Genomic DNA, 14,898 nt, shown 5'->3' on the forward strand with positions numbered 1-14,898 from the left:
AGGTAATCATTCACAGCTGAGTCGACTGGTATCCGACGTCAAATCCGCGATCTTCCGTACGACAGCCTTGTGTTCTAACCACCCAGCTATCCGGACAGCCGATTCTAATACAGACGTAATTTCTCTTCCGACGCCTAGTGATGAGGAGCGCTTCTGTTTTTTCCTCCGTAAGTGTCAGACCAGAGCTCTCTAGCCAACTTTAAACAGCACCGATTGCCTCGCTTGAGTATAACCCAGCATCTTCGAGATCCTTTGCGACAACAACCAGCGGTATGTCGTCAGTATAACGTACCACTGTAGCCTACCCCGGAAAGGGAAGATTAAGTACATCGTTGTACATTAGGTTCCATAGTAGTGGGCCCAATACGGAGACCCGTGCGACACCCGCGGAAACAACGTACTCCTGGGGTCCGTCATCGGTGTCATATCAGAGCCTCCTTTCAGTTAAATAATTATCGACGACAGTAGCGAGATAGGCGGGAATACCAACATTCGCTAGCGATTTGCGTATTAGATTGCAATTGAATAAAAGTCGAACAAAAAAGTGAACCAGGCGGCTCAAGTAACGCCTGTTCTAGATACGAAAGAGGAGAAATCGGGAAAGAGGTTGCGCGAAAAGTTGAACGATTCGACAGGCCAGCGCTCCCAAAAAGGCGGAGCATATGAGCGCTCCTGCTGAAGCTCTCGGTGAAACGGTTGCAGTCGCAACATCGGGAAAAAGGAGCGGATCTCTAAAGGTGGATGCGAAACCCTAGGGAAAAGTGGAATCCCGAAGGAAGATAAGACTGAAAGTGATGACCATTTCCAAATGAGGTGAAGGGTCATATGCTGATATTTTCAGAAGAGTGAAGGAAGACCCAGTATTCACCAACTTAGGAGATAGTGTCAGCCCCATTAGACGGTAGCAGAAAGGAGATTTGAATGTATTTTTCACATCCAGCGTTACTACCACGCAATATTTGCTGGTAGTACTCTTTCCGTGGATTGCATCTTCGGCCAAGCCCGTAATTATTTTGATGGCATCAATGGTTCATCTGACTCTACGGAACCCATACTGCCGATCTGAAAAGTCGCCTTGGCTCTCAACAACCAGGAGTAATCTATTATAGATTACCCGCTCTAACATTTTCCCCCAGAGTGTCTAAAAGGCATATGAGTCTCTATGAGGATGATTCACCTGGGGTTTACCAGGCTTACGCAGAAGTACAGATTTCTGCCCTTCCATGCTGGTAGAAATGTCCCCTCGGACATGCACGCTTCGAACAACTCAGCCAACATGTTCGGTCTGGATTTCAAGGTAAGCTTAAAGGGCTTATTCGGTACTCCGTTCAGGCCCGGCGCTTTATTGTCTCCTATTCTACCGCAGATATCCAGCAGCTCGTCTTTATTGACTAGCGGAATTGCCGTCACATTCAGAGGTGGTGAGATTGAGGCAAACGGCCTCTGAGTCGTATCATCATGATTCTATAAGCACTCCCCCATTGGTTTACGTCCGCTTCTAAGCAGAACTCCTTATAGCATTTAATCTTGCTTCGCTGGATGGCTTGAGGCTTTTGCGGGCTGTCTTATAGGTGGGCTCTTTTGCCCCTGGTCGACTCTACCTACCGCCCTCTGAGCCGCTCATTTGGCTCGGTGGCAGGCTGATCGAAGGTCGACCAGTACACCATTCCACCAGTAGTTTGGTCTTCTACTGGAGAATGAGCACCTCCTAGGCATGGATGCGTCACATGCTTTGGCGATGCATTGGGCTACATGGACAACTCTTTCCGTAGAAGCGTTGATCTGATCACACCTCTATGAAGGGCTTTTGCGGACCAGCGCCAGCGCAGGGCTGAAAAAGGTCAGACCTAGAACTGAACCTGACCCTCCTTTCTGGAAAGTGTTCACAGCATCTTCGTTAGCCAAAACTATGTCCATCTGCGCAAAAGCCTCTTATAAACTCCGCCTCCTAGCCTTTGATTCTCTGCTACCCCACTCTACGAACGTAGTCTGCTCAAGTAATTGATGATCGAGGTTTATTTGAATAAACCCCATTTTATCATTGCAGTGAGCGCCTGCCCAAATTCCGGACATTCACCACTTCCAGCAATATGCCGGTTATCCTGTCCCTCTTTTACCTCGGACAAGAGGTACTTCGGGTCCCTATTGCACACCCTGGCAATATGGCCTCTCTCCCCACACCTTTTGCATCGATCGGATCGACCAATGCTGCTGGTGCATACCTACGCAAAGTGCCCGAACATGTGGCATTTAAAGCACCTGTTTAGTGAAGCTTGTTCTCTTAGACGAAAGACAACCCATCCAATCCGAACTTTTTCAACCGCCAAGAACTTCTGCGCTGCCCCTGCTGCTACTCGTATTGTGGCCATTTGAGAACCGCCATAGGCTTCCCGTAAACCCACAACAGACTCCTCAGTAAATTCTTCCAACTTGATTCTGTTCACATTTCCGCTCAGATCTTTCAGGACGGGATCAGCTTTGACCTTTCAGAGTATCTTCGCGTAGGATAGATTGCCCTTAGTGGAGATAACAATCGCATCTGGACAAGTTCACACTTTTCCTTTTCCTTTCGCTCTTTTGCTGGTAACTTTAGTCCATACATCATTTTCGTTCGTCTTGGGCTCCGCAACGCTGGTGAGCTTCCTCCTTCTGAACTATATTGGTGCTGATCTTCAGGATGTCCTGTCCGCCTTTTTTTCTCTTAGATACCTGCTGATTATTTAGAGGATCCCCTTCTTTTTCACTCACGCTTATTTCGCCGTGATTTGATGGTAGTGGGGTTAGGGGTCACTTGGGTCGCTTGTGATACTGATAGCACAACGGGGTTCGGCGTATCCTTAGTATTCTTTTCCTCCATATGCGATCTATTACAGAGGACTATAATAGCCCTCACCATATCCTTTATGGTTTGATGCACGTTGTGCTTGCCCTTGAAAAACTATTTTTGCCCCAAGCTGGGAGACGATTAATGCCTCCGGATCGGGACTCTGCTATAAGCCCTAATAGGGTTACACCTTTTATACGCTCCTTCACCCTTGGCGTTTATTGACCTTGTTTGTACCTTATCCTTTACCATCTTTGACGTTGGTGAAGATCTCGAAGCTGACGAGCTTGTTTTTAATGGATCCCTTTCTTGTTCCTGGAGCACCTCCTGCTGTCGCGAATCTTGAACATATGCGGTGGGTGTTATCACAGTTTTAGTCGTCCAACGATCTGCCTTCAGTTCATCTTTGTTTGGTCTTGTTACTGGTGTTCTCGGTAAGGTCGTACTTCGCTTGAACACCGCCTTCTCCATCACTTGTAACATTATATGCCAAGGTGACCAAGGTGCCACCATCGAGGCACTGTGGTCGAGGGATATCGACGACCGGGAACCCGCTTGCTCACTCCCAAAAGCTGCCGTTAGTGGAGCTCGGAGCCCCTGCACGGTCAGTTTCCTCCTTCTCTCGTCTTCCATGGTGGTTTTCTGTTCTGAGTATTCTTCCCATAGCTTTTTGGTCCACACAGCAGAGATGCGCAAACACTAGCCCATGCATAGTCAGAAAAGAAATGTGCATGGACACATATTTACACATCAAGAGGTATGACCCAATCCGCCAGCTGGGGTCGGGCCTGATGGGAAATCTGACCACTCTACAGATATCCTCCAAACGTCAACTTTATCCCAAAATTCATTGCCCAAAACTATCTATTGTGAAAAATGTGAAGGCATAGCTGCTACCAAGATTAAAGGCAAAAGGTAAAGAGCTACTCAACAGCTGAAGCAACTCCATCCCCTACAACTACCAAACCTTCCAGAAATTAGAATTTTGAACTCAAGTGAAGTGAAAATTTCCCTCTGGTCAAAGAATTTTCCATGAACAAACAGATGCACGAGCTCATGTTGCAGAGTGTGCATGTTCGAGGAAGTTCCATGCATATTCCCTGGAGCAAGGAGACTACATAGTCTTCTGTCCCTGGATTTTATTTACGATAGAAAGCGGATCTAGATGGGAGGATTCTGCTCAGCTGCATAGATAATAATGTCCCAACAAGGAAGGGTATTTCTGTCTAAAGTATTTTAGGACTACGCAGGAAGTTTGGGGTAGTTGGATTGAACCACTTTCAAATTGGAAGGAAGCAACTCCATAATATATTGTGCATACACTCATGAACAGGTAGAAGAATAGTCTTCAGATATTACCAATATTTATTATATTTTCCAAGATATGTTAACAAAATAATCCTACATTGCTCATGCAATCACTTAATCTACTTATAACCTACACTTTGATCACTAAAACAGCTACCGTAAACGATGAATCCAAATTTCGGAACTGGTTGCTTATTAAGAAACTCCTCAGGCTTAATCTTGCTAGGATCCTCCTCTTCTAAGCCTTCAAAATCGACTGTTTTCACATCTGGTTGTTTGTTTATTTCTTCGTCTTCTATTCGCGAAGCGCGTTTATTTGCTGCTTGCAATATTTCTTCATAGACGGCCTTGTCCTTAAAAATAATCCAGAATTTACAATAAGCAAATCAATTAATTTCATCATATTATAATTCAAAAAGTAGGCGGAGCCAATTATTAGATGTTAGAGGAAAGGTGAGTGACAAACAACAAAACGCTACAGTCAAAATTGGGGGTCGAAAAAACATTTCGCTTAATCCAAAGTGTCACGCGAACCGTGCCTATTGAATAGTTTGAAGTAGGGGGTAACTGACAGCATTCAGTGATATCTGGTGGTGTCTGTGAGTAAGTTTGAGATCACCGTGCTACGAGGGGCTATGGCACGCGGAACACCGCCCCCCTTAACCCCACCATACATGAGTAAACAAACGAACATTAAAAAAAACTAACAGCAAACAAGCGAGACCCTGTACCGCATACAAACTGGCAAACCAGCCGGAAGCACATCTTTGAAACACTGAGAGCCAAGTGATCACACCAAAACAGAGAGAAGTTGGGGTGTCAAGCAATGAAGCCAAGGTCAACATTGGCCTACTGGGGGAACTCCAACCAACAGAGGCTACACATCTGAAATCAGTATATCAGACGTCAGGAAGAAGACAGTCCTCAGTGGCGCAGGTGCTAAATTATCCCTGCGTTATCTGAAGGAAGGCCTGAAACCAGAAGAAGAAGGCTCAGGCAGACCTAAGCCACCACTACCGAAGCCATGAAAGTGAGGAGCTGCTGAGATTCTCCCACACAATGGAAAGCTCCGAAAAAAACCTTAATCCCCTCAGGATGAGGGAAACCCCGTATAGGGCATGGGTGAAGGCAGGAACCACGTAGCCCGCCATTAGATATGCTAGTGCCATCAAGAGCGCATTCCACTAGTCGTACTGCAAAAAAAAACCTTTCCGGAGCAAATACGAGTACTCACTCATGAGGAGCAGGAAACTATTGAAGATCTTTTCATCACATTGTGACAGTGTCTTCCTAAAGTCGCAGCGCTAGAGACGGTGGATCCTATGGGCTCTCTTATTGCTCAGAACGCTGACCTCCATACGCAATTTTGGAGAGTATTCAGAAGCAAGGTCGAGCACAAAAGTAAACTCCTGACGATCGGGGAAAATAAATGATCCCTGGAAGCAATCAAACATCGAAATTGCCACATAAATTACAGATTTGGCAACATACTTGTGCACGTGTATAGGAAAAAGCCATGGAAAAACACTTCGCAGGAGACTTCAGGATGGGAAACCTATCGAAGTCCCCGAAGGAATCTCGGAAACCATAGAGGCTGAAAGACTGGTTCAAACAGGGAAGTAAACCTAGATATTCTAAGGCTTGGGGTGGACAGCGATATGCAGAAGAGCGCCATATCGGAAGCGGAGGGTGATATTCGTACAGTGTAGAAGAGCTCCAAACACTGACAGAGCCAGTAGCCAGCACCATGATAATCCAGATAAATCTGCACCATGCAAAAGCTGCATCTGACATAATTGGGAAGGCAAAGTCCACGGATAACATTGGAATAGTGCTTGCTCAGGAGCCCTGGGTGAACCGGAGGGAGATTCGCAGTCTGCATGGAGCAACCATGCAGATGGGGTTCTTCTTCCAAAAACTAGAAACTTGAATCATTCTTAAAAGTAATTGAGGCAATTATGGCATCGGACTTCTTCCCAGGAAACGACATCTGGATCCCACCGGAGGTAGTCCCTAGAATTTATGTGAAAGAAGGGCGCTACCATTTCTTCTAGGCTGCGATGCAAACGCCCATCACGAAGTCTGGGGAAGTTGCAACCCTGATCGAGGATGGGAGTACCTTCTTCAATTCACTCCTTGCAAGAAGTTAAAAATATATAACACCACTCCAATATTCCTGACCAGCTCTAGACAAAGGGTACTAGACATGACACTTGGGAATACTCTGAAGAACGGGCTGGTCATGAATTGGAGGGTGTTAGATCACAAAATAATCTGTTTCGACATTAGGGTCAACCCCAAAATAAAAAGAATAGTAAGGAATCCCACGAGAACGGATTGGAACTCCTATGCAACGCAAATGTGCAATAAAATTACCCTACCTACCTACCTACCTACAAAGGAACGGTGATATCAGGAACGAACAGGAACTGGAAAGAGTGGGGGAAAACCTCAACAGAGTCATCATTGGGCATATGACGCCAACTGTTAAGTCATCAAGGGTCGTATCCTGGTGAAATAGGAGCCTAGCTAGAATGAAAAACGAAGTGCGAAAACTCTTCAACCGGGCAGGAGTACAAAAATAAACTCAGCGCGTATGGCAGTGGGATGAGAGAAGCAATACGGAATAGCTTCTGGGAATTCTATGAAGTGGTCGAACAAACCACAGAAGCAACCAGGCTATACAGAGCTATAGCCAAAGACAGGGCAATATCTTCTATCTGTCTGAAGATAGAAGATTGGGCATTGCCGAGAATGAAGAAGGCAAGGTATGTCTGCTCCTCAAAGCTCAATCCTCGAGGTGCTACCCTACGACGGAAGGCGACAACATTCTGTCTGACACTCCAACAATGAACAAAAGGACAAGAAAAGAGCACTAGAAAAAACCAAAATAGGTATGTTCGGAAGCTAGGATAAGGTGAGTAGTGGAAACCTTTAAACCACTGAAATCAACCGAAGTAAATGGCATCTTCCCATCACTACCCCAGAGAGGTCTAAAAATTGTCGTAAAGTCTCATCTAAGCGGTGGTAAGGGGCAGCATAGATGATGCGAATTTGACGATACCCTATGTGGGTGAATCCAAAGTGGACTGAGAGTCAACGGTTAGCGCCTGTTGCAAAAAAGCGCGGCTTTTGGATGATGCCCGGGAAGTGCACTTCAAGCAAATGATTTGTCGTTTCTTGAACCTTTTCTGTGTACCCCTGCTCTACAAGAGTAGGATTGAGGAGCACCTTTATCTCTTGTTCTCCTATGTTTTGCCAAATCCGAGTTCCACCATGGTGTTTTACCTTTCTTTGGTGTCTTGAGTGGACAGCTTTCTTTGAAAGCTTCTCGCATGCTAGTTTGATTATTTGGGTTGTTTTCTCAATTTTAGCAATTGATTTGGTGAACTTCCCAGGGATCGAAACTCGGGCGCTCAGTTCTGTTTTGTATGTCGCCGAATCTGCCTTACGTGGATTTCGAAATGGAGTGGTCGGAGGTGGATCCATGCCCATTACGAAATCAATGCGCCTGTGATCCGAGAGTGTCATGTCGTATGATACTCTCCGCTCTCCGATCAGAGCCGCACTGCCAGGGGATGCCACCGTGATGTCGATGACCTCTCGCCTGACCACGCTGAAGAAAGTGGGTTCATTACTCAAATTAGGGTTCCTACTAGATACTGGATAAAATCCGGCTCGATAGGTTACGGTGGGCGGGTCACTTAATCCGTATGGATGAAGATGATTCCACCAGGAAAGTCTATAAGGACAATATCTATGGTAGAAAAATAAGACGAGGCAGAGCTTGCCTAAGATGGAGCGATGACGTAGGCCAGCACGCCAGACAGCTTTTAGGGATATCGAATTGGTGGACTTCAGCGCAAAACCGGGATATCTGGAGTTCCTTATTAAGGCAGGCCTAGACCGGATACCGGTTGTTGCGCCGTTGATGATGATGATGATGACTAGATACTCTAATAGTCTCAATGTTGAAACTTCCCCAGCATATGTGGTGGGTGTTGACATCACATCTTGCTCTTACTCCCATGGCTTTACTTTTGGCATATTGGATAGCTCTGATAAATATTCCACCGGGTTCTTCTTGTATGCAATGCACCATAGAATCTTTTCATCTTCCTGTTGACTATTTAGTTTGATCATTGTGATGTCGCCAGCACATACATAATCAAATCAGCCTGGAGGTCTTTTGAGACTACCATGCAGGAGCGGGATCGATTGCTTCCATTGGCGTACAACAGGTCGGCATTTTGGAAGTCTGGACCCCTGACTGCCCCACCAACAACCTGACCTTCTCAATATACGCTTCGGGAACGCCGATAGTAAGAAAAGTTCCCGGTCTATCGTGTTCTCTGTCCTGATTTGTTGCTTAGTAGCATCCAGGCGGAGGTTTTGAGGTTATTCTGGACACCGAGTTATTCCGGGACTTCAGCACCATTATGGTCTCCTTCTGGAAGTCAGAGGAAGCACCTTTTCAGCGTTAGGCGCGCACCCTTCGGTTTTCCCTTAGCCGCAGGAACGCTGGGTGCTCCTTCCCCCTCATCCTTGGCACAGCCCGTGGCTTGCGCGCGATTTTCTCCAAGACTATAGCTAATCCTGAATAGTATGATAATAAATGTTTTACGCTCATCAACTAAGTAGTGCCTAATTGAGGCGTCACTTTTGGGGGAGCAAATTTTACTCGTGGTTGGCTTACATATATGTATCCAGCATATCCATTTGATAGTCGGTAGGCCTGATCTGAAATATTAAAAATTCCTTCTCCGGGACTATATAAGACCACCAATTCTTGGTTGGGATAAAAACAAAGGGAACATTATAAATATCTATAGAAACCATGGAATTCAGGTAGGATATTTTCCGCCACAATCCTTGCTTGCTTATCGCATCTTGCATAACTAAACTAAACATCAAGATACTTACAACTGACTTCGCGACTGGAGCTAATCGTCCTTCAGGAGGAGGTTGTACAAAAGGTAAAGTGACAGCCCCATTTTCCAGCTGAACCAGCAAAAACCAAACATAGTCGTTCCGTATGCGTCTTTCTTCGTCGTTTTTATTCATAGTTTCAAGCTTGGCCATCCATCTTTCAACCATTTCACGTTCTAAATATCAGCAGGAAATTAAGTACGCATTCGTTTCTGAATCAAGTACTAACCATGGCGGGGGATGAAGGGTAACATCCCGATAATTACAAATCCATGTGTGGTGTAATATTCATTTTGATCTTTCATTCGTTTTGTTGGCTTGCACACCATAACGCTTCCTGTCGTGCCCATTGTAGTACCAGGCGCAGTATTGCCTAATGATCCAGGCCTAGTTCGCGTACTGCTAGAAGTTCGGCCTAACTTTGTAGACGACATACTTTATTGGAAAATTTTAATTACCAAGACTGAAATTTTTCAATATAACGAGACTGGAAATATGCACCCAATTTCAATTTATTATTATTCTATTTGTTGACGTATATAACGCCAGCTCCTAATTACGTCTTCTGCCATTTACTAGGAAATATTAAGTATTTAAAAATGATTTATTGATTCTGAGAATTGTGGAATCCAACTTCATCAAGATCAGTCACAGGCTGCAGTAGGAGACAATCATTTCATCCTTACTTGAGATGACCTTGATAATGAAAAATTCTAAAAAGAACTTCCTGCAGAAAGCACACTGGGGCTGGGCCCTGAATTTGCTGCGCGACAGTCTGCATGACAAGCACATGGGAGAGTAGCCAAAGAACGTTTCTTTGCTGAGCAGTGACAACGATCGCAGTTTATCGTTGGCAGCTCGTTGGTAAATGATGGAAAAGTAGAAGCTTCCCCCCTGTCAGCCGAACCAAACCCTCCCCGAGAAGAACCTCCATAGTTGTGACACTGGTAGACGCTACATCGAATTGGTTTGCCGGCCGTGATGCAGACGGCAAATGCTCCAAAGGCGTAACTAGGGCGATCAAACCCGAGACTGCCCGGGGACTCATCTGATGTGACAATAGGTCACGAAACCTTACCAGGGTACTGGTACTATAGGAACCAAAATAGCCACTGAAATCACATACTTCAGGAGAATTTCTGTTGTATGTGCGGTAAGCTCGGTTGTTGCGGTTGGCCCTATAGTGGGAACTTCATGGGGGTTGTTGGTTACGTTCAAGCGAACAGAGACGTTCCGGCTTCGGCGTGGTGTTGCAGGCGCTGTACTCCTTAGTTTGCTTAAGTTTTGGGTAGGTCTTGCATCCATCAGCATCAATGCTGAGCCATGTACTCGGTTTAGACTGGTACCAGTGTAGCTTGCTGCAGCGGGGCTCTGACTGTGGTCACAATATCAATCCGTGTCCAAAGAAGACTGTGGGATTAAGTCCCCGAGATAGGAACCCCGGTAAAACCAGGTGAGGTAACTGTCTGTCTGTCTGCTTGTCTGTCACACCCGATTTACTCAGAAGCGGCTGAACCGATTATTACAAAATTTGGTCTGTATGTCCCTTTGCATGCAGCAAGTGGCGCCATTTTGTGTTGAATTTTAAAGGGGACTCCCCATACATGCGAAAGGAGGATGTCTTTTTTTCGAATTTCCGGGTCGAGTAGTTTCCGAAAATAAGTTCCGAAAATTCGCACGAAATTGATAAGTTTGAACTGGTATAACTTTGACATTAATAGTTGGATTTACATGAAACTTGGCATGCGTATGCACTGTCCTTTATGCCGATACAAAATTTAGTACTCCAGGGATGAACTGGTTGGTAATATAGTATTAGTAAGTTTATTTGAGTAGATATCAGAATAGGACATATTTTGAGGACCAGATTTCAACTAAGCACACTTTCCTGATTTTTTTCCGGACTTTTAAATTGGGTAGTTTCCGAAAATGAGTCATGTCTCACTTTAAGTGGATGCATTTTGACTCCTTACTTAAGCACTTTGCAATTTACGCCAAAACTAATATCAGCTTCGCACTAATTCGTACTAATCGAGACCTTCCACTTGATACCCTACACGACTTTATTCAATGAAAAAATGTTTACATCCCCCCTTTACCTATATGGGGAACCCCCTTTAAACTCCCCCTAAATGTATGTCAATCACTTATGCGTGAAATTTCATTTATGTCCAACAAAGAGACAAAGAACTGAGTAATGTGGTAGTTGGTCTCCCCATGTTTTCGCTCAAGCCAGACCCCGATGTTGGGAATGAGCCTGTGCGTCCACCGCCCTTTCGTAGACTCGTCCCATCTGCGTTGCCAGAGATCAAGCGACTCTGACCTTACCGCATTCCTACGCTGTGCATGCCCCTCCATACGTCTTGCATTGTACAGGACACTCATTTCTTTGGCCAGAATGTCAACCGGGATCATGGCTGCCACCACCAATACTGCCTCATCTGATGTGGTTCTAAAAGCACTGCAAACCCTCAAAGCCATCCGCCGGTAAACCGAGTTCACCTGCTTCCGTCTCTAAGAGTCTGCAAGCGCCTCTGCCCACACAGGCGACGAGTAGAGCAGGATGGAGCGCACCACTTCGGCTAGCACCAACCTCCGGCAATGTTTCGGTCCACCAATATTTGGCAACATTTTTGCAAGTGCCGTCGTGGCACTGGCTGCCTTTTGGCATGCATACTAAAGGTGTTCCCTAAAACTCAATTTAGTGTCAATTATTACCCCCAGGTATTTGATAGTCGGCTTTGATACGACCGTATGTCCACCGACCTCCACTTTCACAGTGTTATTTTTTCTGCGGTTCGTTATTAAGACCGCTTCCGTTTTCGCGTCCGCCAAGGTCAGCCCGGCCTTTTCTAGCCAGGACTTTACCGCTCTCACTGTTTCCGTTGCGTAAACCTCCACATCTTCTGGGTGTTTTGCTGCAACAACCACAGCTAGGTCATTAGCAAAGCCGACAATAGTAGTCCCTCTCTGGGACGGGAAGAGCAAGCACCCCATTATACATGATATTCTACAACAGGGAACCAAGTACCGATCCCTGTGGTACCCCGGCTGTGACAATGTACTCTTTGGGGCCCTCATCCGTCCCGTACCAGAGAGTCCTCTCTGAGAGGTAGTTTTCCACCAAATTCGCTAAGTATCCGGGGACACCTATGTCAGCCAACGCCCCTTTAATTCTATTCCAGTTGGCGGAGTTGAATGCGTTTTTCACATCCAACGCCACCACGGCACAGCAGCCGCCAGAAATCAGTGCACCTTTTGCCAGGTTTACCACCATGCCAATTGCATTCACCGTAGAGTGGGCGCGTCGGAAACCAAACTGGCGTTCCGACAAACCATTGCTGGCTTCGACGATGGGCAGGAGTCTGTTGCAGATGATTCTCTAAATCATCTTCCCCATTGTATCCAACAGGCGGATAGGACGATACGACGCTGGGTTTTCAGATGGCTTGCCAGGCTTCGGAAGCAACACCGACTTTTGCTTTTTCCACTGGGCAGGGAATATTCCTTCTTTTAGGCACGCCTCGAAGGTGTTGGCGAAAAGGTCGGACCTAGTCTTCACTGCCAGTTTCAAAGCTCGGTTGGGGATACCATCCAAACCTGGGACCTTGTTGTCACCGAACCTACCACATATTTCCCGCAGCTCCTCCAGATTTACAGGCGGTATTATGCCGTCATTTAGCTGGACAAAAATTTGCCTTCGCCTATTTTCGTGGTGAGGGAACAGAGTGGTAACAATCTGTTTCAGGAGGCGCAGACAGGTCACCTGGGGTTATTTCCGCAGCCTTTTTATCACCACTCTGTAAGCCTCGCCCCAAGGGTTTATGTCGGTATGGTCGCACAGCTGTTTGAAGCAGTTCTTTTTGCTCCTCCGAATGGCTTCCTTTAGGCGGCCACGCAATTGCTTGTGTGCCTCCTCTCGACCGTCGCCACCGGGTTTTCCCCTGAGCCTCTGACAAAGCCTCCTTGCCCGAAAACATGCGGCTCGCAAACTTGCGATTTCGTTGTTCCACCAGTAGTTCCAGTTCCAATCGCCTTCTGGGCATAGTAGCATCGCATGCTTCCGTCACCCATCGAGTGATCTGGGTGGCTTTCTCTCCAGCCGTACCATTCAGGGATATGTCGAATTTGAGCACCGCGGAAAACGTGTCCCCCTCGAAAGCTTTCACTGTCCAGCCAAGCATACCACCCGGTATTCTGCGAAAACTCTTTTTCGAGCTCGATCCGCCCTTGATCTCTATGCAGATTGCCTGGTGGTCGCTGTGAGTATAGTCCTCACAGAGATGCCAAGCGATTCTACTGGCTAAAGTGGCACTCACGTATGTCAGGTCCACTATAGACCCCAGGCCCCTTCCCCTGAAAGTGTACGAAGACCCAATATTCGCCAGTACCACGTCCAGCTCCATGAATGCTTCGAGAAGAACACGTCCCCTGACATTAGTTATCCAACTGCCCCATTCAAGAGCCCACGCATTGAAATCGCCTCCTATTATGATCCCGCCAACGTCCTCTTGCATCCAAAACAAGAGCAGCGAGCATCCGCTCATACTCGACGAGTCTAGCGCTGGGTGGAGCATAGCAGCTGTAGATGTGGATGCCCTTCACCTTCGCTCTGATGAGGCCCTCCTCCGGGTGCTCCATTGTTTCCTGGAAGGCTTGTTCTCCACAAGTCCACAGCGTTGCTTGGCCCGTTTGGTCTTTGACCCAAACGCTACCACCGGGGTTTCGGTATGGTTCACTTAGTATGGCCACATCGATGTTTTTCTCGCGGATGGTTTGCGCGAGTAGATCTTGCGCCGCCTCGCAGTGGTTGAGGTTGATTTGTATCAACCTCATCTGAGGGGCTGAGGGACTGAGGGGCGTGAATGCTAAAGAGCCTTATATTTTTAAATATGCCTGGAAAACACAAAGTCCATAGCCTCTCGCTTATATTTTCAAAACCGATAATAGCAGGTTTCATTTTTTAATTGACTAAGAAACCTAATCGAAGCACATGGTCTACTGGATAGCCATTATAATATATGGTGTAGTGGTTCCCCCGCACTCTCCCTGCCCAGCGCACCTCTTGCAGCGCTGTTATTGAGACAGGGTATCAGCTAGCTGCTGAGCAGCATTCGGTCTGTACAGTGAGCGCACGTTCCAAAAGAAAGTGCGCAAATCGTTATTCCGTTTTCATTGCCGAGTTCATTGTATTGTCAGTCCAGTCCGAGGCTCCTGTTTGGCTTCATTACTTCGGTTTTTCGTGTAGGATTATCAGCCCTACCGAACCCCCAACCTGAAGGACCAATTGGTACAATTTGTCTCATTTTAAATACGAGAAACACGCCTGCATCCTTCTCCGTTTGTAGTTTTTCGTTAAGAAAGACCTCCCAGCGTTTGGTAGTGGAGCTGTTGGTGTTGGTTCAGCAGGCGTTTCCCAGGTTTTATGCTCCTTCGTGGGTACCAATCCACGTTTCGTCCTAGGACCTATCCTACCCTTTGACCGCCAAATGACCTTAAATGTTAAGGAATGTGTGCGCAATATAATAAGTTGTGACCCCAAAGGGTCAAGGTGCTACATGCTCGTATCCATGAGCATATCAAACTAAAGATATCAATAATGTCGCACTTTGCTATGGGCGTACCAGAACAACAATACCATAAACCCAGTCAAAATTTGAGATAAGTTTTCAGAATGATCTCTTGGTGTTATTCCACAATGACTGTAAACAACAGAATACTCCATGCCCTCACTAAAGCATTATGTGATTATTTGAATCATAATTCAAGGCAAGTTTAGATAAGATATGAAATCTGTGGATTGTCCTATCAAGGTAACCACATATTGCTGTCTATTA

The 14,898-nt window shown here is 46.2% G+C and overlaps 1 protein-coding gene across 1 annotated transcript; it reads right to left on the minus strand.

The window, feature by feature from the left end:
- Nucleotides 1–4,171: 4,171 nt before the first annotated feature.
- Nucleotides 4,172–9,629, minus strand: LOC119659838. The gene is made up of 3 exons (XM_038068135.1): nt 9,291–9,629; nt 9,056–9,237; nt 4,172–4,485 (listed from the first exon to the last, which is right to left on the minus strand). The coding sequence occupies exons 1-3, from the start codon at nt 9,493–9,495 to the stop codon at nt 4,252–4,254; spliced, it is 621 nt and encodes a 206-aa protein (XP_037924063.1). The 5' UTR covers nt 9,496–9,629; the 3' UTR covers nt 4,172–4,251.
- Between the last annotated feature and the right edge of the window lie 5,269 nt (nt 9,630–14,898).

Source organism: Hermetia illucens, chromosome 6, assembly GCF_905115235.1.
Source record: "Hermetia illucens chromosome 6, iHerIll2.2.curated.20191125, whole genome shotgun sequence".
Classification (NCBI taxonomy): Eukaryota; Metazoa; Arthropoda; class Insecta; order Diptera; family Stratiomyidae; genus Hermetia; species Hermetia illucens.

Coding starts and splice junctions, on each gene's coding strand:
- LOC119659838 (XM_038068135.1), bottom strand. CDS start 9,495: ATGTCGTCTACAAAGTTAGGCCGAACTTCTAGCAGTACGCGAACTAGG. Junction 9,238..9,290: donor ACCCTTCATCCCCCGCCATG/GTTAGTACTTGA, acceptor GCTGATATTTAG/AACGTGAAATGGTTGAAAGA. Junction 4,486..9,055: donor CTCCAGTCGCGAAGTCAGTT/GTAAGTATCTTG, acceptor ATTATTTTTAAG/GACAAGGCCGTCTATGAAGA.